Source organism: Centruroides sculpturatus, unplaced genomic scaffold (assembly GCF_000671375.1).
Source record: "Centruroides sculpturatus isolate CEXI.00-Female unplaced genomic scaffold, Cexi_2.0 scaffold49, whole genome shotgun sequence".
Taxonomy (NCBI): domain Eukaryota; kingdom Metazoa; phylum Arthropoda; class Arachnida; order Scorpiones; family Buthidae; genus Centruroides; species Centruroides sculpturatus.
The window spans coordinates 157,287-185,109 of NW_019384317.1; the positions used below are offsets into that span (position 1 = coordinate 157,287).

Genomic DNA, 27,823 nt, shown 5'->3' on the forward strand with positions numbered 1-27,823 from the left:
AAATTTGATCACGATTTAAATACAGTATTTACTTTTAATATTACCGATATATCATCGAAAAGAAAACGTGTTGTATTATCATTAAAAGACAAATTAAAGTATTTGTTTCGATTATCCGGATTTTTCCTTATCCGGACTACCTTCATCCCCAATTAGTCCGGATAATCGAGGTTCTACTGTACTTGTGTACATCAGATTAAACTATATTAACGTCTGCAGACAGTGTGTATTTATTAATTGTACTAATTCGGTGTCAAGTCTGTTCATCAGTTTTATTTCCATGCATCCTGTATACCTATGATAAAAAAAATTTGAGAAAGGAGTTTTTGTAATGTGCAAATATATCTTTCTTAAATGAAATTTTCAGAATGCTTCCATTTTCATTTTTGTCTTATATATATTTCTCCTGGTATTTGTTGCAATCTTACTAATTTCTTTTTATTGCAAAAATTGTCATTAAATTGGTAATAGGAATATAAGAGTAAAGCAAATATGTTTAGCTTAAATCTTTGATTTTTTATGTTATGTTGTATACATCATTTCTTTCATAAGTACATAATGAATTCTTAAGATTCCATCATATTATTCACTTATTTTCTCTTTATCTCAATTTTATATCTGTTTTTTCATGAGAGCATGAAATTGTATAGTGTTTTTTTTTTAAATATTTTTTTAATACAAAAGTATTTTTTATATTTAGAAATTATATAATAAAAATTAAAATATTTTAAAGTATGAGTTTTTCTGTTTTAATATTCTAATTTAATTAGAAATAAAGATTCATAAAACTTTTTAATAATTTACAACAATTTTATTTCTTATGTTAAAAAATATCAATGTAAATAAAAATTTAATGAGATTTTTAATCTATTTCATTTCTTATAATGGTTTTTAATTTTCTGTTTTCTTTGCTTTTGAAATAAGTTAATTAATGAGTATTATGATGAAATGTATTTAAAATCATCATCCTGGCCATTACAAGTGAAATAAAAATATCTTTATTTCACTTGTAATTATGTTTCTAATGCATTTAAGATCATATTCATTTAGTCAGCAAGAATCTTATATAATTATTACATAAAAATGTTAATTATGATGGCACAAAAAATTGCTACAAATTGTTAAGCAATAGTTAGTTAGTGTATTGTGTAAATAGAATATATAAGCCTGTTGTCTAAACCGCTGTTTTCCAATTTTTTTAAACAGCGACTCTGTAACATGATAAGGAATGCTAACTGCTGATATCTCTCCAACAGAGTCCACCAGTGGCTATGTGAATAAAACAACTGAACACTGATAATTGGTTGACATTTTTGTCTCAATGAAGGGTTGACCATGTGGAATTTTCAAGGTTTTCTTCGTATGTCTAATGCTTAAATTGGGGGCAGTTTCCTATAGGAAGTCTTCCCAGAATGTACTGTGCATCCCGCTTGGCAGACTGCTTGTATGTTGCATTGCCTTATGCAGTGCAAAATATTCAATCGATCATCATCAACAACATAATCAATCAACTACTTTAATTGTCAAGGTCAAAAGAGAGGAATGATAAAAAAAGCTATATTTACTTGAATGTTATCATTAGAAATAAATGAGTAAGAAGATGATATTGATGAAAGAAAGAAAATAATAATAACTAAAATTATAGAACTTTGCATTGTTAATAATATTTATAATAAATACTGATAAATTTAATTTTAAGTATAAAATTCCATTTTACATATCAACTTTATTTGCTATTTTGCTATTTTTCAAGGATTACATTAAGCAATAATATTTAATATAAAATTAGAAAAATTGGATAATTTAATTTTGTATTATGATAATTATCAATTATTATTATTGTGATTTTGTATTTTTTTATAAAAACTATTTGTTAGAATATCTATGAAACTACTGTTATAAATTAATATAATTACCCTTAACTAGATGTAAATACCATTGAACCAGCAAAAATAAAAGAAATAAAACAAAAACAAATGTTTGATAAAATGGCCAGGACTGTAATTGTAAAATTAATTAATACACAGTTAAGACTATACAAACAAGTCTTTTGATGTCCTTTCTCACACCTCAGGAAAATAACAGTCTTTCTGAGGTGTGAGAAAGGACATTGAAAGACTTGTTTGTATAGTCTTAATTGAGAAAACAAATGTTTTTGTTTTATTTATTTTATTTTTACTGGTTCTTTGGTATTTATGTCTATTTGAGGGTAATTATAAAACAATATAATTTTCAGTTTAGAAACATTGTAATGAAAAATAAAAATAAAACTAAATTAAGGCAATCAAAAACTTTTTAATATGTGTGAAAAATGTTTGGACTATTTCACAGTATAGCTTCAGCTCATACACATTCTGAAATTAAATATCCATGGTGTTCCAGACATAGGTTAAACAAGCTACATTAAGTAGATAAATAAACAAAATAAAAATATGATAAAACTTTTTATGAAGTTTTTAACATTTGTGATAATGGAACACCATAAGACTGTGATGTTCAATTCCAAAATGTTGGATGAACCAAAGCTAGACAGACTGTGAAATAGTCCAAAAACATTTCTTGCATATTAAGAAGAGCTTGGCTGCTTTAGTTTAGCTGTACTTTTTATTTGTTATTAAATATGGTACCAAATTTAAAGAATTTTATGATAGAAATATTGTATTATTTAAGAATTACATCACTTTCAAATATATTGTTTGAAAATAATACAATCCTTGAGAAAGGAAACATTTGAAATAATTAGCAAGCCTTTTGCTATGCTATATAATTTTATTATAGTAAAGGAATTATTTTCTTGAAAAAACTTGCCAAGTGTTTAACATAGGATATTCTCAATTTTCTGTTAAATTACTTAATTTAATAATGATTCTTTTATCACGATTTTTAATTTTAACTCTTTCCACTCTGTCGACATTGTTCTTTTTCATGCACTTTGTGGTTTGGCTAGGTTCTCAATTGGGCAGCTGAGTGATTATAAATTGGAACTGACATTTGGATTAACTCATCCGTGAATAATTTTTGGGTAGATTCTGATTCAAATATCATAAACCCCTAGACCAGCAGGCTAACACCTTTATCATCTTAGCCATCCAGTCATCACTTTGAGCATGTTAGCAAATAGTATTTTTTATTATATTTATATTATTATAGTAGCTGTACCTGGCCACGTGTTGCTGTGGCTCAAAATGTATCTATTATAAATGTATTGATATAACATTCCCTGCGGGAGAATTTCGAAAAATCCCTTCTTGGTGTACATTCTCTTGACATACCATATTAAAACGCAAAAAATCACATCTAAAATAATATAACAGAAGCCAAGTTCTTCATGGTAAGCCTTAATTTTGCCCTCTTTCCTGCGGGGGAGAATTTTGACATCTATATAATATAAAACGCGCGTATTCGAATGCAACATTATTTCAAAATTTCAAAGCAATTGGTGAAGAACTTTCAGAGATTTAAGATTTTGAACAAATGAACATTTACACTTTTATTTATATAGATTATGTTATGTAAAAAGGATTATTTGAATGTTTCATTTAAAAGTACTTAATTTGTCTTTTTTATATTTGATATGATACTTGACTTAATCATTCTTCAATCAAGAATTTTTTTTTTTCATGAGAGATACTTGACTTTATTTTATTTATTTTTTATGTCTTGTTAAATTTGTTTGCCTTGAAAAAATATTGCTGGTACATTCACAAGTCAGAAGTGTGTAAATTTCAGAATAGTACTGAAAAACAGTTGAATTAGTTTGTAAAGAAAATTATTTTTCATGAAACATGTGTTTTAAAAAATAAATTTTGTTGACTTTTTGAAGGCAGTAATTTCCATTAAGTTTTTATATTTGTATTAGTTTTAAATTCTCTACTTTCAAAATTTTTATAAAACTTGAATAGTTATTGATACAATTATATTTGCTCTAATAAAAACAAATTTTCTTATTGGAAATTGTTTATTGCTTAATTTTATGATTAATTAGCAATTTGTTTTAATTTAAAAGTAATAACTAAGTTCTCAATTGTTCGCACTTACATTTAAAAAATAGAAAATTACAAATACAGTAATAGTTTGTCTTGCAGAATAGCCATCTTCCTTAAAAGCAAGAACTTTGTTTTTTTCTGTATCAATTAAAGTTTTCCTTTAGCCATTCCATATTATGTAAACAAGCTAGGAAAATGGTTGCTGGTTTGCATATTCCTAAGCTCACATATACCACATATTATATATTTAGAATAAAAATAGTAATTATGATGTTTGCTTTATAAAATACATGGCTTTATATTTATGGGACAAGACAAATAACAAAATAATTATGCTGCATTATCATATCTTAATGTATTGTTTCACATCACAGTATTATTGTAATATAGTGTGAAAAAATATAGAAAAAGGCTGACTTTATAATTATAGGATGTACCTTATTAAAATTCTTCAAGAAGCGAGATTACAGAATAACTTGGTCTCTCCATTATTGTAATGTGATTAGAATTTTTGATAGCAGAGTGAAACACTAATTCTTGATTCTTAAATTGGCTTGTTTGCTGTTGTGTGATCTAATAAGTAGGGATTAGAAATTATTATGTGAAAATGAGCTAAAATATGCAAATAATATTTAGTTTAAAAATGCTAAAATGTATATATTTACAAATAATTTGTTAAGATTTTAAGTCAAGCAATAATTTTGTCACAGATTTTTTTTGTAAATTAGAATAAATTACAATATAATGAGATCAGTTTTCAGTCGGAAACTTCCCCCGTTGTTGTGATACAGCCTTATACTGACTAAACGACCACTCAGTGCAAACACTCTGCTCATAATAATGGATATTTCAATGCTTGCATTTTTCTGCTTGACAACATTAAATGCATCTCCTCATTTCCACTTAAAATAGCATTACTATCTGTAAGCTCTTTAAAATCCAGGATTGTTTTCCATAACTGACTTAAATTTCAAATAAATATTCCTATCTCTTTGTGGAACTGATAACTTCTCAACAACTCTAATTATTCCCATTACTTCTGATAGTGATAGCTTTTCACTTTTATATTTATTTATTTTGTTAATGAAAAATGAGTTGAAATAAAGAACATTTCATTCTGCTCTTGAGGTTTGAAGTAAGCTTTTGTAAAATATCAATAGTGACACAATTGTCACTTTTCACATGATCTAGATATGAAACTAGTGTTTTGTAATTATCCAAACAATGAGCTACATTTTTAAGCCATTAAGTACTGTATCTTGCAGACAGCTTACTTAATTGAAATTGCATAGCTAATCAACAATAAAATATTTTTAATGCAACACTGAATAAACTACTTGAAGAGCTTGAATGATTGTTTCTGAAGTAGTGTGTTCTTATAGATTAGCAATAAGCATAATATAAATTAGAAGAGTCTTTATTTTTTATTACACAATTTGGATCAATACATTCACTACATAGATTTATCATACTAAGCCTATCATTATCATACATATCTTTCAAGTCATTTGTGATGTGAGATACTATTTGTTCATACAAATTATTAGAATGACCTTTTCACAATGTTGTCTAGTTTGGTGAAGTATGCTTCATTCATTTCTTAAGAAATTTCTTTAGTTTTGGATTTTCAATCTTGTGAAGTTGTGTCTGTTGCTGTCTGTAATAGCTTCCAGTAATATGCAATTAAATTCTGATGCATAGTTGAAATATAGTCAAATAACTCAGCATCACTCTTCAAGTAAACATAAAGAGAAACTCAAGAAATGAAGTAATAATGCAACACAAAAATACAGAAGCAGATTAATAACAAAACTATTATTAATCCACTTCTGTACTTTTGTGTTGCATTATTACTTCATTTCTTGAGTTTCTATTTATATTTACTTGAAGAGTGATGCTGAGTTATTTGACTATGTTTGCTTATATTAATTGGTTTATTACAAATGATGCACCATTGATTGACATTTAGATTGTTGAACAGTATAAATTTGGTTTTAAGCTCAGTGAAATAACTGCTTAACAGTTTTCGTGAAATAAATTTCATGAAAACTGATTGATTTCATGATTTTTTTGGTTGCCATTATTCTTGCCTACAAACAGTGCATATTCAAATACAGTCTACAAATTTCATTGAAAAATATTTACATTTTTGTCAAATATATCAAAAGATCCAAAATACACAAAACTATTTGCAGCAGGGTACAGTACCTCAAAATTAGCTCAGTTCATTGATTTAACATGTGTCTGATGCTTTTAAATTAAGATGTATTCAGCACAATATGCAAAATATTTGCAAGTCATAATTTCTAATTCATACTCATAACAATTGCATCCAAAAAGTATTCAAATACCTAGCATACATAGTAGAACAGCAAGAACTTTTTGAATAGAATAGTTCTCAATTTTTGCATTTAAATACTTCCATCTTTAGTTGGAATCACTTTGGATTAATTTAGATTAAGCCTAGTAATAAAAGTTATTTACATATGTAAAAGTGATTTTACTTTTACTTACTTATGAAAATGAATATAAGTATATGACATTTATATGGTGTATTTTAAAGATTAAAAAAGAGACAGAGAGAAAGTACTGAAACCTGTTCAAAATGGAAACCTGCTAAACTGGAAAAAAGTAATTTGTTATCATGCAATTCTGGTTTATACAGGTTTTTACTATACAATGAATCAATTTTCATTTTTATAAATTGTTATTATTAATACAGGGTGTCCCAAAAGTCTCCATACATTGACACAAATCACCAGTGGCCCACCAGTGGCTGAATAAATAAAACCATTGAACACTGGCAGTTAGTCATTAGTTCGTGTCTGACCAATAGGCTGGCCACCATGCAGTTCTCTGGGTTTTCTTCATGTGTCTAACACCTAAACAGAATCCAGTTTCTGGCCCACCAGTGGCCAAACAGTCTTTGTTCCTGAACACTGGGAGTTTGGTCATGTGTTCACACCCTGCTTGGACAGGCTGGTCACATGGAGTTTTCTAGATTTTCTCCATGTCTGTAATGCCTAAATAGGGGCCAGTTTCCCTTAAAAAGACCTCCTGGAAGGCATCTCCCCTAGGCAGATCGCCCAAGTGTTGCATTGCCATAACTAAAAAACAAACAAAAAACCAAAGAATCCAGTTTCCACGTAGAAAAGTCCTGCTAGAAGTTACCCCATTGGCAGATTACCCATGTGTTCTGTTGCCTTACTCTGTCAATCCACTGACACAAATCTTAATGCTGACATTTTAACGTTTTGTGAATAAACTTACATTTTACCTTTGTTTATATGGAAACTTTTGGGACATCTTGTATTTGTTAAGAAGAGATATTAATAACTTTGATTGAACTTATGTTGTATCTGTATCTGGTATATTATCCTTGATAGCATTGTCAGTTTATCTTTTATGCAAGGTGCTATTGTGTTTATATATTTTCTGTATTTTTTCCTTTATAATAGAAGTCTAATAGATTTTTTTTTACTGTATGTATATTTTATTTATAATAGTTTAAAATATTTTATCAACATTTGTGTTTGAAATAAAAATTATTTCCAGGAAAATATAAAAAATGGATATTGAAGTAATTCAAGGGTTTCTTTGTCATGGAGATCCTGCTGCACAAACAAGAGTAACTTATTTAACTTTCTTAATTTTCTTTGTTCTATTAAATAGTAATAAAATAAATACATTTTTCTGTAATTAATTTATTGAGATATATTTATACAGGCTTTGCAGTATTTTGAACAATTAAAATCAGCTGAAGATGGTTGGCAGTTATGTACAAAAACTCTTGCAACTGGACAACAGTATGTATCAAAATCAATTTGTAATATTAATTAGTAATAAATTTTCAAGATTTAAAAAAAAATATAAATTATTAGTAAAATCTACATGTAGTCTTTTGGTTTGCAGCTTATTGGATTTATTAAAAATTTTTTTATTATTCATATAAGTGAAAATTTGTCAAATAACATCAAAATTTAAAGATATTTTATAGTTAACTTTAAGACATTTACCTTATAATTGAGAAACGGTCTCTTAGCAACAACTTTGACATTTGTGCAATGGTTAGTTCTTCTGAAACTGTTCAATTGATTTAAATTTTTTTTGCATACAAATAGAATTTGTCTTGGTCATGATGCAAACACTATTTTAAAATTTCACCTGTGACAGGCGATATACAAGGTCAAAGTTTGAGATATTAAGTTTACGGATGAGTTCAGTGAGGTGTCTGGCCTAGTTTATATTATATTGACTATAGGACACACAACTTGATACTCATAGTTAAAATAATTTTTGTAAAAGTTTTGATTAACTTTTCCATAAGTAACTGAAACAGTTGGTTTAGTTTATAATTTATATTTATAAAATAAATCATTTTCTTATAAGTTGAAAAGTATTTTTAATCTGTATTTCTGTGCAAATGACAGTTATTTTCATTGCTAATTTATTGTTTTCAACTGGCCATTATTATATCGCAATAGATGCTATTAAACAAAATACTAAATATTGAAACACTTCAGCCAAACAAGTAATATAATACACTTCAGGGGTCACTCTGGAAAATTTTAAAAAATTTCCAATCATTTTTCCAGTTTTAAACTTTTTCATCACTTCAAATTATTTATCACCACTAGTTCTTAGTTCTTAATTAATCAATCTCGATGGCCTTATCAGTTTGGAGTCTGGAATGCAAAAGTAACGTGTTAAACTGTCACTTAAAAATAGGAATAATTTTTTAATGAATAATTCCAAATAACATTTTTGAGCACAGTGCTTAAACAGGTACTGTACTGTACATGTCAAAATTTTTATGCTTTAGTCTACTGAAAAAAGATTGAATTGTTTTCAATTTGATCTTTTTGTCACTCCAAAACATTCTGCAAATTTTCTGTCAGTCGATAAAAAATCTCCAATCCGGAAATGCTGGATAGCATTACATGAAAACTGCCTTTGATTCTCAAAATTACTTTCTGCTTTCCTGTCCAATCTTTTCGTGTGACTGCATGACATCGCTAGATGTGTGGTGCACAGGACACCCATTGCACAAGAGCTTGACATTCTGCTGTTTTTCTGAAACATGTTTTGTAATTCAATTTCACACTGAGTGTCAAAATAAGCCAACTAGTGTTTTTATCATCACTTTAATAAAAATATCACCAAGTGGCAATTTTGGCAATTGGTGATATTTTTATTAAAGTGATGATAAAATATTTTTTGGCACTATGCAGCACAATCTCTGACTCTTGCTAATCTGATCTCTCAATTATATGGCATAACCTGATGTAATCAACTATTCACTTTCATTTCCATGAAAATGTTAGTCAGGTCACACATTCTGTTTTCCTGCTTACCTCAGTTTTTGTTTCTGTGTATTGTATGTCAGCACATTATTTTATTTTTCCTGCCTGTCGACAAAAAGAATTGGTAATGAAGGTCAGCGGGTCATGTCATTCATTGGACTTAGGCTTATACATTCTCAGTAATCTGGCACTACTCTGTGCAAGAACTGACTGGATTTGCAAGATTCTAATGTACTGTACTTATATTTTAATACTACATTAATCTTGCATGGTATAGAGATAAATATGATGGAACTGCTGGTCAAAAATAGTGAGCATGACCTTTGTAACTTCCTGTTTTCAGTGACTGCCAAAGTGCTCTGATTGTTTTTTGAACACAATGTATTAAATATTGCCACAGTAAAAAAATTTAAGGTACATGTATTTATATGAAAGAAGCAGGATCCTGCAGCATACATAGTGGAATGAATGAAATGTGTAAAATAAAAATGCATCAAATCTTGAAAGGTGAATTTTGTTGCTCAGCAAGGATTGCAGCTATTGGTTGAAAAATTGGGTTCTTGCAAAGCATAGTAGTATTTGTTCAAAAATTTTACTGTAGATATGTAAATCAAATTATTTTCTATTTCATAGAAACAAAGAAGTGCGAATTCAGCTTAATCAGAGTTCATTCTAACTTACTTGGCCATGCATGTAAAACAAGACAAATACATATATGTATTAAACAAATCATATATACAAAATTTATTGTTTTTTTAAGAAACTAAATAAACAAGAATTTTTAAATTTAAAAATAAAAATAGTCAATTATTTATTATTTAAATTATCTGTTTTTCAGTGAAAATCATGTTAAATTTTTCTGCTTACAAGTGATTGAACATTTTATCAAAACAAGGTAAGTTTTTTCAAGTAATTATGAAAGAATCTAATTTGATATTTCTATAGAAAAATACTCAGTTGAATAAATTTATATTCATATGTAGTGAATGTATTTTTAGAAACTAAATGATATACAATTTCATATATTTTTCATGTAAGTGAAACAGAACAATTTCCAGAGAAATAAAATATATGGTTATGGTTGTGGGTGTCTATAGAGGGATCTGCCCCTCCCTGGAATTGAGTAAAAACTTCTGAAAATTATAATCATAAAAGTGATTGAGATAAGCAACTTTACACCCTCAGCCATGGGATGCTAATTATAGAATATAGTATTGCATCTGAATGCAATACTATATTCTATAATCTACTTGTGAAAAATCCAAACAAATTAAATAAAAGTTTACTAATGTAATTATTTGTCTCCATGGTTTGCCTCTCCTGGAAAATTTCCAGTGGATACCCATGACTATGATAATATATGAATAAATGTAAAATAAAATGATTTCTTGTACTAAAAAAAATGTGATTATTTGCCTGTTATCTATTTTAAAAATCAGTCAATCAGTTTTATTGATTTAGGGTTAGTCCCTCTATCCAGGGATACAAAAGAGAAATTTTTTTACAAATATGAGAAAAACTCTTGCATTTTAAATCCAGTGAACTTTTTGGGTTGCAATTTGAAAAAATACTTATAAATTCCCACTGTTATCAGTCTGTCTCTCTCTCTCTCTCTCTCCTTAATCTTAAGAATGGAGTTAGCTAGATAAAAGCTGATTCCAGATATGAAAAGATTAGGGACAGGAGGCCTTGATTAACTATGTACAAACTTCCATTAAAAACCAGAAATCATATTATTTAAATTCAAAAATTTTTTCCCTGAAAGGTATTAGATAGATGACTGGCACGACTCTATTGTTAAAGGAAAAGTATGATGTACAGGGACGAGCCACTACTAATTTGAGATGGACAGCATATATTTTAAATTAAATTAATTTTAAAAATATGGTTACAAATTGCAGTTTGGCATTGTGACAATGTCACAATAAACAATTGCTCTTACGTTTTTAAAATCAATAAACATTTTTACTGATTTTAAAAATGATTGATTAGAATTTAAGATTACTTAAATTCTTTTTTCTTTGAATAATGTACACTACTGGCCATTAAAATTGCTACACCAGGAAGGTGGCACACTACAAACATGAAATTTGCATGACAGATAGAACATGTTATGATGTGTGAATGATTAGATTTTCAATGCATTCATGCAAGGCAGGCGGCAGTAGTGACACCTACAATGTGTATAAAAGAAGACTTTACAGCAGGTTTCTCATACAGAAATTGCATTTACATGCTGTTTTCTGGTAAGAACATTGTTGTTATGCCTTGTTGTGAGGAGAAATACCTACCAGCACATGTCTGACTTTGATTGAGGTTGAATTGTAGCCTACTGGGATTGTGGTTTATTGTACCACGGTATTGCTACTCGTGTTGGTTGCGATCCCATGACTGTCAGCAGAATATGGAGTCAATGGGTTCAGGACAGTCATACAGAACGCTGTGCAGGATCTCAGCAGCCCCCATCACTAACAGTCAAGAAGACAGACATCTTATCCACATTGCCTTAATGGATCATACAGCCACATCACAAACCCTTAGTCAAGAAATGGGATCATTTGCAAGACAACAAGTGTCTGCATGAACAGTTAAATGATGTTTGCAGCAGCATGGACTGTCAGCACGGCAACTGTGGTTTTGGCTACCCTTGATGCTGCATGACAGGCAGGAGTGCCTCCAATGGTGTGATCAATGATGAACCTGGATGCAGGAATGGCATCGCATCAACTTCCAGATGAATCCCAGTTCTGTTTAGAGCACCATGATGACCCCGTCCGTGTTTGGCAGCATTGTAGAGAATGCACATTGCCAGCATGCATTTGACATCATCATACTGACCCATTACTTAGAGTGATGGTATGGGGTGCCATTGGATACACATCTCAATCAACTCTTGTTTGCATTTCCAGCACTTTGAACAGCAGCCGTTACATTTCTGATGTGTTAAGGCCTGTGGCTCTGCCCTATCTTCAAGATCTCTGTAATGCTACGTTTCAGCGGGACAATGCATGAGTACATGTTGCCCGTATTGTTCTGACATTCCTTGATGCAGAACATGTTCGACTGTTACCCTGGCCAGCACATTTTCCTGATCTCTCACCAATTGAAAATGTCTGGTCAATGGTTGCAGAGCAACTGACCACCACTTGCCAGTCACTTCTTGTTTTTTGCATTCCTTCCTGGTGTAGCAATTTTAATGGCCAGTAGTGTAAATGATAGCAATATCATGTTAATCTTTGTTGACATCATATTGCTATTATTTACAGTCCAAAAATTATATTTATAAAATTTACCTGATATAAACTAACTCAGATCACACTAGCACCATAGTATTTAGTATATACAACAAAACTGCTTAGTTCAGAAAGAAGAGAGACAAATGTTTTTATTAGTATAAACATTTTCAATCCCTCTTCAGATCATCCTTAAACAATCTGTGGATAAGGAAATTTTGAAAATGCACATAGGAGGTAATACACCATTGAGACAACACTGGCTGAGAAAAATATGTTACTCTTCATTCCTCAGTAATTTGCAAGCAAACTTTTGCAGAGCTTTTCTCAGTATTATGGCTTTGGAATTAACAAATGTTTCTACTAAATACAAATATTTCTCTCTTTTTTTTTAATTCATTATATACTCGTTTAATTATCAAAATTTTATAAGGAAAGGAAGTTCTCTCATTAAAATACTTGATTGATAAGACTATGAAAATTTTTATATAAAATCTACAATATATTGATTTAACATAGTTACAATGTTCATCTTTTTTTAATATTTTTATTTTTATTAATTATTTGAATTGAGTATGGAGACCTTATACAAAAGTAAATATATTGTAGAATGATTATTCTTGAACAGATTTAAAGAATTTTGTATATTTGCTGTTTCATTCATTTTAATAGCTTGTTTTAAAATAATTTAAAACTATTTTGTATTAATTCTTGAATATGGAATACAACTATAACATTTCCTCAGTTTAAGTTATTCTACTAATTCAGTGGTTCTCAAACTTCCTAATGCCACAACCCTTTAATACAGTTCCTCATGCTGTGGTGACCCCAACTATAAAATTATTTTCATTGCTACTTCATAACTGTAATTTTTCTACTGTTATGAATTGTAATGTAAATATCTGATATGCAGGATGTATTTTCGTTGTTACAAATTGAACATAATTAAAGCATAATGATTAATCACAAAAACAATATGTAATTATATATTGTGAAATATTTATTTCTAATTACAAATAAATGAAATTTTGTCTTGAAGCATGGTGTAGCATGGATAACAGTCTTAATATAACAACAGTAAACTACATTGCTGCACTTTGCGACAGTATATGTAAAAAGCCAATGTCAGTGCAAAGGTTGAGATTGCTTCTTTCTCACCAGATCGGAAATTCTCAGGGCAGTCTTTGCAAGAGCACAACAAAGATCATCTTCCACAACAAGTCTACTTCTGTATTTAGACTTGATAATCAACAAGCTGGAAAACCCTGTTTCACAAAGATATGTTGTTGGAAATGGAAGAAGAAGGCGCAACACAGTCTCAGACAGAACAGGATATGACTGCAAATATTTGATCCAAAATTTTGTAACTGGCATTGTAGAGATATCAGTTCTCACTGCATCACTGTTATTAAGTTCAATGAACTCCTCTTGTACTGTCTCAGGAACATCTTCAACTTTGACTGTGAATTGGCTTCTGGCAACTGCAAATGAGATATTGGGTAGATTTGGAAAGTACGATGAAATTTTGTCTGCAAGCTTGTGCAAATTTTATTTTCATCCAATTTTTTTTGCCAAAGCTAAAGTTTCATTTGGAATGATCGGATTTTTTCATACAAATCAAGGCATGTTGCATTTGGTACTTGCAGTGATAAATTTAACTCATTCAAGATGGCAAAAATGTCAACCAAATTATCTATTTTCTGCAATTCACTTTTATCGCTGAAAAGTGCTTTGAACTGCAGTCTTGCTTTCTGATTAAAAAACATTTTGAGTTCATCATTAAGCTCAAAAACACATTTTAAAACTTTTCCTCTTGACAACCATCTCACTTCAGTGTGAAATAGCAGAGCATTGTTCAGTGCATCCAACTCATTGCATAGTTGCGAAAACAGTCGACTGTTTAAAGTGCTCATCTTTACAAAATTGACAGAATTTATGATGCTTTTCATTACTTCTTGTAAGTCTTATTGGCAGCGTCTTCATTGCTAATATTTGCCAATGAATCATACAGTGAGTTCTGATGACTTTTGGTGACTCATTTAGTACCAAACATTGAAATCCAGATTGACATCCTAGCATAGCTGGAGCACCATCTGTGCAACTACCACAAACCTTTTCCCAAGAGATCTTATGCTCTTTCAGAAATGAACCAACTGTGTCAAACGCATTGCGTGCAGTACTTGTTGTTTCAAGAGGTTTGCAAAAAAGAAACTCATCTTTAAAGACGCCATCATTAATATAACTCATGTAAACCAGTAACTGTGAACAGTTTGCAACATCTGTAGATTCATCAGACTGGATATTAAATATTGGAAGTGGAGCAGATTTAATTTCTTTGATTATCTGATCAAGAATATATGCAGACATATCATCAATTCTTCTGCAGACAGTGTCATTAGATAAGGAAATTGCATTCAATTTTGTAACAAATTTGTCTCCGATCATAACTCGAACAATGTCTTTGGCAACTGGCAACAGTAAATATTCAGCAGTGGTATGAGGTTTCATAGCTCTGGCGATTCTGAGTGCCACCAAATATGAAGCTTCAACGGCTGCTACATTTTGTTTGTGGTACTTGCCACCAGTGTCAAGTCTGACTTTCTTGAGTCCATCAACTTTGCTTCTAAAATAGTTAGTATCCTTGCCAGCAAAGCTCGGATTCTTGCTATCAAAATGGTGTTTTAGTTTGTTCGGCTGATAGAACTTCACAACAAATAACACATTGTGGTTTCTCAATTCTTGCTGTAATTATTGAGGTAAAACCATACTATAAAAATCCTCACTATATTTTCTTTCTTAATGTTCTTCTCTACAAGATCCATTGTCATGGGATGGTTTGCTAATGAAAATAATATATAACAATAGCTTTAATAATACAAAAGATGACACATGGCATAGTTTAGTCAATACAGTTCATTAAAGTTTTCTATGATTTACCATTCTCTGTGTTGTTTTTTTTTACATACCTGTTACTATCACAAGGGGGCAATATTCACATCAACCACAGCTGAATATAAAAAGTCCAATTAGCATCCAGATTAAATTCCCATGGTACAGATATTTGTTTTGCAGTAGTTGATGATTTTACAGTACATGATTTTACATATACCCAGTAATTATAATTCATGAAGTGTTACTTTACATTTAATACTGCTGCTTTCAACACAGTATCTGCTCTACACATGTGACTGGTCTGCATAAGTACTGTACATTATGGCACCAACCCTGTCACATACACCTGTATTTGTACACGGTGTATGTGATGGGGTTGGCACAATTATATCATCACACCGGGTAGTCATGTGGATGGACCCGCCTGGAGACGGATAGAAGAGCACTGTCTCAGTTCCTAAGACCATTGGAAATATGTGTTTTCTGATGGTCTTAGGCAACCTCTATGAAAGGGTCGTGACCCACAGGTTGAGAACCACTGTCTAATCTGTTTAGTAGAAAATAACATAAACAAACTGAATTTAGTTATTTTGATGAATTTGCTGATGTTTATTATAATAAATTTGATAGATATGAACAATCGGATGCTACTCAACAACAACAAATTAGAGAATTCATCTGTTATTGGATTCGAACTCAGGTAATTAGTTATTTATTACACTTCATTAACAAATATTGTATTAATATAGATTTACAAATGTTATTTCTTATTTATATTTTATATATCATTATTATTATTTAATCCAGAAAAAAACTTTACTGTTGAACTATCAAAAGGGTTAAACTAACTACTTTTTATTTTTCATTAACATAATTTAATTTATATATTAATTTCATTACACATCTTTTAAGCATTTTACCAGAATCAATGTAATAGAGTAATTTATAGCAGTCAGTTAAACAAAAATGCATTAATTCAATGTGTTGCCATGTTTTAATGAAGAAATATTGTTGTTTGAGTATACATTGCATTAATAAATTTAACAACAACATATTTATTGATAACAAGTTAAGTTTAAGATTATATTTTTTATTTATTGAATGATCATATTTAATGCATATTTATTATACTGTATCATGAATGATTTTAACACAGTGAAATCATAATTTAATGTTTTCTGAGACAAGGAAAAATGAACTTTAGATGTGGAAAATGGTAAATTGAGGACTGCTATAATTGAATCTGAAGATACAGAAAAATTTCACATAAGAACTTTAATTCCATATACTGTGTAATACAACAAACAGAGTTACAAAGTCCCTTTTAACAAAAAACTCTTTAAAACAAGAAAAAAATTTAAACAAAATGTAACAGCCCCAGAAAATAAAATAATATTTGTGTTCAATTCCTCAGAGCACAATAATTAGAAATTACAATTATGTTTTAATTGGAATTACAAATAATAATTCTCTTAATTAATACAAGGTCTCTGCTAAAAATTATTTTGAATTAAATGATTTTAAGTTGTTATTCATTTTGTTAATGTGTAAAATATGAAATTTGAGTTTCATATATATCAAAACATTTTTACAATGTTGTCTTATACATTGGTTTGTGTATTTTCTGATTATTGAGAACTGAAATTAGAATTATATTCAAAGTCAGTGCTTACTCGAAACATTATAATGATGTTTTTTTTTTATATTAATACTTGTAATAATAACTTACAATAATTTATAATAATAATAAAAGTCAAAAAATTGTTTGCATAAACACTATAGGAATTATAAAAACATTCATACCCACCAATTGCTGAGTGGATAACTCTATTGAATACTTGTAGTTGGTTGTGGGTTTGTGCCTGACCAGTGGGTTGGCCATGTGCATTTTCTGGGCATCTAAATCTAAATAGGGGCCAGTTTCCTATAGAAAGATCTGGCATTCATCTTACTCAGCAGATTGTCCATGTTTCGTGTTCCTGAATCCCATCAAACCAAACTCCGCATTCCAATAATAATAATAATAAATCTATTGAAAATTGGTCTTAAACTTTCAAAAACAAATATTTTTAACTTTAATTTCTTTTATATTTTAATTAAAATCTTATGATGATCATTTTATTATTATAATAGCACTTTTTGAATATGTAGATTTGTTGAAAATACATCATAATATCATGTATAAGATATATTAACAAGATATGTCATATGTAAGATATAAACCTGTAAAGGTAAAACAAAACATGATATTTGTGTGATTAAAAAAAATATAATCTTAAAATATATTACATAAATATGTTTATAGATTTTTTTCATAATTAATTAATTATTTATTTATTTTCATAATTAGCCAGAATCACATAAAGGAGAAGAAACATTTATTAAAAATAAAGTTGCTCAACTTGTATCTATGGTTTTTTTAATTGATTATCCTCATCATTGGCCTTCTTTCTTTGCTGATCTCTTACAAACACTTTCATTTGGACCAAGTGCTACTGATTATTATTTGAGGATTCTTCTTGCCATTAACAGTGATGTTGCCGATCGAGAAATAGCTAGAACACAAAAAGTAAAATATTTTATTTTTTTACTGTTTAGTTTTAGCTTTTAATAGGGATTTTATAATATAGAATTAAATATAATTTATAAGTCTTAATAACTCTAATATAAGTTATTAAATGTACTATATAACATAACATTTGTAAAAGTTACTTGATAATTTTCACAAATTACTACAGATGAATCCTATTTATCTGTAGAATTTTTATTAACTGCACAATTATTTTTTAAGAAAACATTTTTAAATATTTATCATTATTACTTTTTTTTTATCAGCATGAAACGTTGGCATTCAAAACATAGATTGCAAATTATTTTTATAATGATTATTGAGTCAATTTTTTACAAAATTTTAAGACATTTTCAGAATACTTTTACCTCCTTTCATCCTGTTGATTATTTTGTATAAATGAAATTGCAAAATAGGTTTTACTTTCAAGTTCAGAAAGATTTAAGAACTAAAATAGTATATTAGACTAATGAATAAATTTATAAACTGATAAATTTTCTGACAAACAATTCTTAAGCAGAAATGAAAATAATATAACTTATCCTTAAATATTCCATATTTATTTAACAATGTTCCATTACATTACAATGAATTAAGCTTATAAAGTATCTATATATTTAGATGCTTGTGACAGGTTAAACAGCACCCTTTGGGTCAGGTCTGACACCACTTGTGATTTCTGGTTCACAGGAACCTTTTGAAACTTTCAATAAATGTGTGAGCAATTGGATATGAAGGAACTGACAGTAAGGGATGGAGGAGGAAGTTGAGAGACAGAGAAACCAGAAGTAACACACTCCACAACATAATTAACAATTAAATAAATGTTTATTTTTTTGGCTGAATATTAAATACAAGAAAATAATAGAAATAGAGGGAGAGTCTAAAACCTCTATACATGCTTATCAGAGAGAGAGAGTATGTTTACAGTTGATTACATGTATCAATAAATACCTGGATCCTTTGCAGTCCAGCGATTGCTGGCTAGCTTGGATGTCCTGATGGGTAGAAGAGTTTCTCAATTCTAACGTACCAGGTAGTAATATCTGTGCTATTGTATTAATATCCAGAATTGGTCACAAATCCAAGTCAACAGTTCTTTAATAAGGAGTGGCCAAGGTCCGTTAAAACTGCCGGAATCAAGAAGACTAGTAGAAGAGTTCTGTGGTGGAGGGTCATCTTGATGAACAAATGGATGAAACCACTGAATTTTATCTTATTTATATTGTGACAATGTGCAAAGTGCCCCTTATGCTTCCACACCACTTGACCAAAGGTCAACACCATGACGGCGATGACTGCATCATTAGGACTGACACTACTGTGTCTTAAGGATAGAAACAGAAACCTCAATGGCTGCTCAGTTTGTTTTTTTGTGAGTGGTTGCATATGTAGGCGGTTGGATTCGAGATGGAGAATGTCTGAGAGACAGCATATCTGGAGGAATGTACTTCACTACAGGTTTAATGTAAACAAATACCTATTTATTTATGTAAACTATTTACACATATAAGCTTAAGAGCACAAGAGAGAGAGTTTACACTTACACATGCGAGGATAAATACCTGTAGTTGTTATACACTTGATAAACTGGTTTCTTGTTCTTTGATTATGTAGAAATCCTCTAGATTCGTCTGGATGTTAGACATTTTGTTAGTTTGATGTAAGATCCTTGAAGGGCAGGTAGAAAGATGACAGGTTGACCTAGGTGGCAATCAGGGGCAATGATGATTGGTGGGGGGTTAAATTAGAACATCTTAAGGCAAACATTTCATAAGAAAACATTGAGAGTGTAATTTTTGATTATTTCTAAGAGATGAAGGTATATCTTTATTGTTAGTTATGTACTTGATTGTATAAAATTGGACGATTACTTAAAATTATTTTTTCTGAATATAATTTTTAAACGTTTTAATACTTTCGTGAGAAAACAGCTTCCAAATACTATCAGATGTTTGCTTTTGGGTTTCAATTTTGTTTTAAAAATGAAGAAGATTGTGAGGTTCCAGACAAGGTCCGAACCCAGCACTAAATTTTGTTTAAAAACTTTCCACTAGAGAAAGGAATTTCATAAGATAAACACAACATGAACAAGAAAAAATAATAGATGTGAGTCTCAAATGGCCTGAGTTCACATGTTCGACCGAAAAGACAAACTTTGGCTTCAGCGCTCATAAATATGACAAAATTACGGGGAACTCGAAATGCTATAAAATATTTTGATCAATAAAAAAGTTTCACAAGATATCTAATAGAAATTTTTGACAAGAGAGAAAACAAAACTTATAGAAATATGAGCAAAAGTTACAAGGTTCATTTAAACATCTCATTGTCGCGATTGTGATGCAGTGTCAGGTTAACATTGTGGCTCACCCTTTCTTGTGCCTTAATCGGGTCTTGTTCTACCTGTAGACAAAAAGGGAACCAATTGAGAAGGAAAGAGAAGGATTCAAGAGCAATTAAATTAGTGTGCAGCTAAATTCTATATAAACCCACATCTCAAGGCCATAGACTCTTTTCCAACTGTTCTTCTTTAATTGCATTTCATCAACCTCACAACTTCCAGTCAAATTTGCAGATTCACTTCAATACTCAACTTCATCATTTGGAAACTCAAGAGCAATCCATAGTAAGCATAAGCAAGAACAAAGTGTCTGACAATAAAAGGATTAAGTGACCCCCTTCACCTGTCTTGTCAGCAACATCACTCTGGATCTGGCACCATCCGAACATCATACAGGACTTACAGACTGTTGATCTGAAGTCCAAGGAAATCTTCATGGGACAATCAACAGGAGTAGAAGAATAAAAATTAAATATATAAGAGAGAACTTTATGTAACAATAAATGGGAATTTGTAAAGGTGTCTTGAGTCTGAATCCATTGGCACCCACACGGTTTATACTCACAAACCCTTCTTGGGTTCTGTTTCCTGGCAAACTCAGTATCAGGCAGTGACAACAAATCCATACACTCTTACAAGATGGATGATTCACTCAGTAGCCATAATCAACACTATAACTGGAACCTGTTACCGGTGTTTCTTGTGAAAAAAAAACACAGTCTATCACAAATGTTTTCAAACTTTTGAATAGTTCTTCCTCAGGTAAAATTTGATGGAATGCTTCAAAATAGAACATAAATATTTGAAAATTAAATAGAATGTCTGTATGATTAAATCCATTGTGTTGGGCATGTGCATTCATGCACAAGTGGTGGTAATTAAAGTTCGTTGTGTATGAGGGCCTGCCAGGTTACCAATAGATTAAGCTCCTCTTTCCGGTTTATACAGGCAGTCATGTGGCTAGCTTTGTAAATGGATATGGCTTCTAGCCATATCCATTTACAAAGCCATTTACAAGGCCATTTTAGATGCTCTAGGTGGGGTGTAGTGATGATGATCTCAGCTTTGTTGAATTCCGCTTCGATGTTGGGATCAGATGCATAAGTGACCAGGGCAGTAGTGTATCCCCATGCCTGAGGTCTGTTTGGTGCTCCTGATGTTGAACTTCTTATTCAGTAGCCATATGTGATCAAATACACACCTCAGAAAAATTTTTAACCGATGTGAAATAAGATTTAATAGTACAAACGTTTTCAGACCCCTCCTGGGTCCTTCTTCAGGTAAAAAGCATTTGAAAAATTAATAAATACGAAAAATATTCGTTTTGAACGATTTTTTAAAATCGAAAAGATAGAATGGAATCACGTGACCTATAGCTCTGAACGTCACAGTTTCCATGTCATATCGACAGCTATTTAAATATTTTCCATCTTTTTTAAAGATTTTTACGAATAACTTTGTTGTAAAGCATAAAAAATATATCACATAATCTCAGCTAACCCATTTACTTCCTTTAATTTTAGGTTTACGATTCACCTAATGTGATCATATATGAACATGCTTTTTAGCTTAACAAAAAATATTTTAAGATAGAAATAATTTATCTCATTTTGCAGAGACAATTTTCATTGAAGTAAACTTACATATTAATAGTTATTAATCAATGAAGAAATGATTTTTCATTTCTTCATTGATTAATAACTATTATTTAGAAACACAAATTATTAAAATCATTATTGTTGTTCAAAATCAAGTTATTTATATTTTGTTCTTTTGTATTTTTTTTTATCAGAAATTTTTTAAAGTAGCAGCACAGATAATAATTCAAATTAAATTTCTCAATTTTATTCATCCAGAAATTATATAGATAAGTTTATTAAATTTCTTTTGGTTACTGCATCTAACAATGTATCATTGTTAAATGCAGTAGGGACTTGCAGACTTAAACAAGTAACAGTTAAAGTTTAAGATAAGTTACTTGTATATTCCTGAATACAAGTGTATGGTGGAAAAAATAGAACAATCTAATGTTTTCTTACATCTATTCAGTTTTAGCTCCAAATAAGAACTTATAAGTCATTTAAATAGGCTTAGTAATGATAACGTAATTAATTATTTGTAATTTAATTCAATTTATTTTCCAATTTCATAAGTATTAATTGTAATAGCTTCTTTTTTTGTACTTGTGTATAAATTCTTACCAGATGTAAATTTTAAAAACTGTCATTCAGCATTAATAATTTATTAATTATAATATTTAATAGTAAAACATTAGATACATTTAGTCTTATTAAAGATAATTTTAAAATGATAAATTTACTCAAATAATTGTAACTAAAACCATTAAAGTATTAAAAATAATTCTGATTTATTTCATATTCAAAATTATCATTATAAAATGTTTTAATAAATAGTATCATTAAAATTATATAACTTTCTTCAATATCAAAATTATTTTATAGTAATATAGTATAATTGAAATATTGGAATTTATTATTAGTTTATGAATATAAGATTTTAATTAATAGTAAACTAAAATCAATCTATGCTTTATTTTATATATAAAAAATATAATTGGAATTTTTTCCAGGATTTGGAAAGGAATACATTAATAAAGGATACTATTAGAGAACATTGCGTTAATGATTTGGTAAATTCTTGGTATCATATTGTGGTATGTATAAAATTTTAATTATAAATTTTGAAAATTTAATACTGAATCATAAATTTAAAAGATAGCATCTATATATATTTTATTTAATATATTTGTCGACAAGAATGTCTGCAGTAAAATATCTTTTTACTGTTTTAGGATCATTGTTCAAATTCAATCCTATTTTTATCTAGTTTAGGTCAAAGTGTCATTTAATATCAAATTGATTGTATTGGCTGATCTTACTGGCTATTAATCTGTCCATAATTGAATATAAAATTGAGTTTAGCATTATAAATTATAGTCCTACATGACTCAGTCATACAATACTATAATTTAATTGCTCAATGATGAGATTAACACTTATATCAAAGATCAAACCAAATTAATAGTTACATTTCTTTTAAAAAGTAATGGCATGCACATAAATTCTTACCAGATGTGTATTATAAAAACTATCATTCAGTGTTAATAGTTTCCTTTCAAGAAAAATAACACAAAACTGTTGAAAAACTAAATTTCATATATTTTACAAATACTCTTGAAAACAATAAAACTTTCATCTTCAGGTGTTTGCAATACGAGAACAGAACAACTTAGTATAAAATTCAAAATAATAATTGATTTTTTTAAATGAACAGTGTCCCAATTACATAAGAAAAAAAATTGTAATAAAATAGTGTGTAGAATGTAATGCATAATTAATAGGACAAAGAAAACAAAGTTTTACTTAAAAATAATTAAAACGATGAATTTAACACAGCTTAAAAGTATTTATTTAAGTTTTGTAATAAGGGAATCTGGACAAGTTTACAATAATTGTATTAATATATTGACCCATATTAGAACCAAGCCCTCACATATAATACTTCTACTTAATTTGAGATTGTTATATTGCTCTGATGTTTGGAAATATAATAGGTAACATCCTGAATGTTATTCTATGTATGAAGAGTGCATGTTGGAAGAATAATATAATTTTGGTCAATGGCTTTGCTTTAGTTCTCATATTGGAGATGATATAGAGCAAACAATGAACATAACAATATTTGAGAAAATTAAATTTACTGAATAAATAATTTGTATTTAAAGTGGCTGATAAAATGTAGCTTGATTTAATGACTTCATCACTATTAATGGAAGAAAGGAGATGCACTCATTAAACCATATTACATTATTCTTCAGAATTGTTTCCAGTTGTACTTTTAATTGCAATATAACATCATGCTTATATTATAATAAATGTTTTCAATGAATGTTAAATTTTTTGTTGATACAAAAGTACAGCGGGTGATCGGTTAATGAACGTAATCCGTTCCAAGACTGTGTATGCTACCTGAATTGTTTGTTAACCGATTATTGATTTACCATAGATTTTTATGGGAATTTGATTAATTCATTCTAGAGACACCAAAAAATAAATAAAAATTTATATAGTTTCTTACTATGTTTATTTATATGTAATAATAAAAATACATATATACACAGTCTTGCATTTTTATCAGTCATGTTTTTTCCTCTTGTGAGGCATTAAAGAATCTGTCCAATGTCAATTGCTTTTCTCTCTTCTTCAGGATTTTTCTGAAGTAATTGATAGCATTGTCGTAGAGATCTCCAAGCCTATTAACCTCAACCTGGTTAGGATGCCATTCTAAGATCGTTGTTCTGACATCCTCCCACTTCTTCAAAAGATCTTTAATGTAGATGTTGGCATTGGTCCTTTTTTGTCTTCTTCTTTTTCAAAGAAAACACATCTTGCTGAGTTTCTTCTGTTGTCAGATCAGTTTCAGGTTCCATTATAAGCTGCTAAATGTTGTTTGTTTTTCAGATGTGATTTTTGTTACTCCTTTAGCTGCCTAAATCTTCTTGATTATATGTTTTTTAGATAAGAGTGTGCCTACTGTAAACCTGTTCAAGCCATACTGCCTAGCAACATCAGATATCTTCTGCCCACTCTCTGCCTTGGCTTTTATCTCTTGCTTGGGTTCTATGGTGAGCACAGTTTTTGACACTCTGCTCTTTTTAGGATCCATAATATTATCAGTTTCTTTTTTAAATAAAAAGTTCAGAAAAGCACTTACAAAAATTCAGAGAACATAAATCAACTAGCGCACAAAAAAATTATGTAAATGTGAGGTCCAGATGAAAAAATTTGGTGCTAAAACATTAACAAATATCCGATGGAACAGTTAAATGTTCGTGTTTTGAAAATAAAAACTAATTCAAAACTTAATGAGTGTCCGCTCGACAGTGATAAAAAAAATTTTTGTCATAAAGTTTACAATAATAAATCAGAAACAAAAGTATTATAAAAAACACACCTTTAACAATCCAGCAAATAAAATTTACTAAATTAATGTGTGTGTTGTCCAAACATAAAAATCTTTTGTGAAAGTGTTTGTTGTCCGATTTATTCACACTCCAAACTGTTTGTTAACTGATCATCCACTGTATTATTTTCTGTGCTGTTCTCATAATTGTATATACAAAAGAATACTACAATATAATATAAATCATACATAATTATTTTATTTCTGAGTTTAAGAAAATATAGATTTTTTTAGATTAGAAATATTGTAGATTTTACTCAAGAAAATGATGGTTTTAATTAATTAATTACTTACTTTTTATTAGACGTCCTATCAGAATTCCCATCCAGAACTCTCTTGTTTATGCTTAGAAGTAATTGGAGGATATGTTGCATGGATTGATATTGGTCTTATTGCCAATGACCGTTTTGTAGGAATTTTAGTTCATTTTCTTGGTCATCAAGATCTTCGTGAAGCTGCCTGTGATTGCATTCACGAAATTATAAATAAGGGAATGGATCCGGCTGCTAAAACTAAATTAGTTGAATCTTTTATGGCAGTACTGGATCAAGCTGGAGTATTAAATACAGCCGAAGTAAGTAAATAAATTTAATAAATAAAGAAATATAGTAAATACTGATTGATTATTGTTTAGCATTTTATATTTAAAACTTTTGCTTTAAATAAATTCTGAAAACTTTAATTAAAATTTTTTACTTAGAAGTTTTGTTAAAGAAGTTTTTGAATAACTTTATTAATTTTTTTTAATAAGAAGTCTTATTACTACAGTAGAGCGTCGTTTATCCGAATCAATTGGGGACTGGGGTTGTTCGGATAACTTATTTTTCGGATAACCAATTATGGACGGAAAAATATATTAATTTATTCCGAGTTGAAATTTTTCTCCGATGCGTGTCGCTTCGCGTTGAATTTTCGTCGATGTTAAGCCTAACGAAGACTATTGTATCGTTAAAAATTATTTTTTTATTTTGTACGAACAAAATAAATATATTGAAAAATATAAAAACAATAAAAAATTATACTTCAGAAGTTAATTTAGTATCAAAAATGTAAAATATTTGAGTAGCCGAAGACATAGCCAAAGATTACAGCGCCACAGCACTGGCGAAAATTTAAATTTGTCGACTGGAATTCCTTCGGATAACTAACGTTTCGGATAACAGACCTTCGGATAAACGACGCTCTACTGTATTTTGAAATTTTGACGTGTGGTACATGTATATTTTTAGATGGAGAAAACTAAAATAAGAATAAAGATGTTTAAATTTTTAATTCTAAGATAACATTTTTTATTAGACGTTAATAAAAACAGAATTTTTATAGTGCTAAAAGTTATTATGTAAGTTATGTTTTGATTTTTGAAACAATAATGATATGAAATTAAAATCTTTATAGATTGTAATCCAAAACCTCTATTATCATCTCTTCTTGTGTACCATTTACCGTCTAGTAGTTTCAACTATAGTTTTTGTTTTTATTTTTACTTTAATAGTTGATTATTTTGACAAAATTATATGGGGATATGGCAGGAAAATGGATGATTATAAATAGACTGTTATTAACTCTATATCACACTTCATACACAAAATATACAGGACTATGTAATGTGGTGCTTTTCTTTCATTTGATTAGTTCTTGAAATATACATAAAGGAAGGTTTCTGATTTGAGAAACTTCTCTTTAGAACTTGAATTGAAATTATAATGAATTTGTTATTATTTTCTCCAATTTTCTAAAAACCAGAGAACTTGAACATTTTTGAAATCCCTCTTAAAAACCTTTAAACATTCAAAAAATTCATGACACTAAGTACAGTAGTCACCACTGAACTTAGATCGGGCCGCAGTTAACATGTCTAAATAGGTTAAAAAAACGTAGCTTTGATTTATTGCATGAATGTTTTACATAATTTAAAGCAAATATACAGTAATTAATCTTTACTTTTGCTAAATACCAACTTGATATCTTGCAAGTTTAACAAGATTGAGCCAGTCAAACTTGTGTCACAGGCATCAAAAAACATAGACCACTGTGTCACCCCCTTCAATGAACATAGACATCTGCATGTTTAATATTTTGTTGCATCACCTTTGTAACCAAAACACCTTCCATACATTTCGGCATGCTGTTGACTAGGTGTTCACATTCATCTGCCGTTATGGAATTCCAGATAGTTAAGATGGAAGCTTTTAGTCCTTCAACTGTCTGAAGGCATGATTTTCTCAGATGTCTCTTCATAATGTTCCATACATTGTCAATTGGTGAAAGATCTGGGCTATTGGATGGCCAAGGAAGAACTTTTATGTTTATTTCTGCAAGCCACTGTTTTGTTTTTCTGCTTGTATAACATGTGGCCCAAACCTGCTGAAAAATGCAGGTTCTATTTGGATATAGGACTTTGCTATGGATAGAAGTAAATACTGTTGTAGAATATTAATGTATTTCTCTGAAGCAAGTGTCCTATCAACAAATGTCAACTGACCCATACCACTGGCACTCATACATCCCCAAAC

General features: G+C 29.5%; 1 protein-coding gene across 1 annotated transcript in view; it reads left to right on the forward strand.

The window, feature by feature from the left end:
• The window catches only part of LOC111623842 (exportin-T-like), a 64,340-nt gene that overhangs the window by 3,624 nt on the left and 32,893 nt on the right, over positions 1 to 27,823 (forward strand). The window contains 7 exon segments of the mRNA XM_023366563.1: positions 7,542 to 7,614; positions 7,713 to 7,792; positions 10,128 to 10,184; positions 16,045 to 16,114; positions 17,765 to 17,983; positions 22,918 to 23,001; positions 25,615 to 25,884. Coding sequence (XP_023222331.1) covers positions 7,555 to 7,614; positions 7,713 to 7,792; positions 10,128 to 10,184; positions 16,045 to 16,114; positions 17,765 to 17,983; positions 22,918 to 23,001; positions 25,615 to 25,884 — 840 coding nt within the window. The 5' untranslated portion in view covers positions 7,542 to 7,554.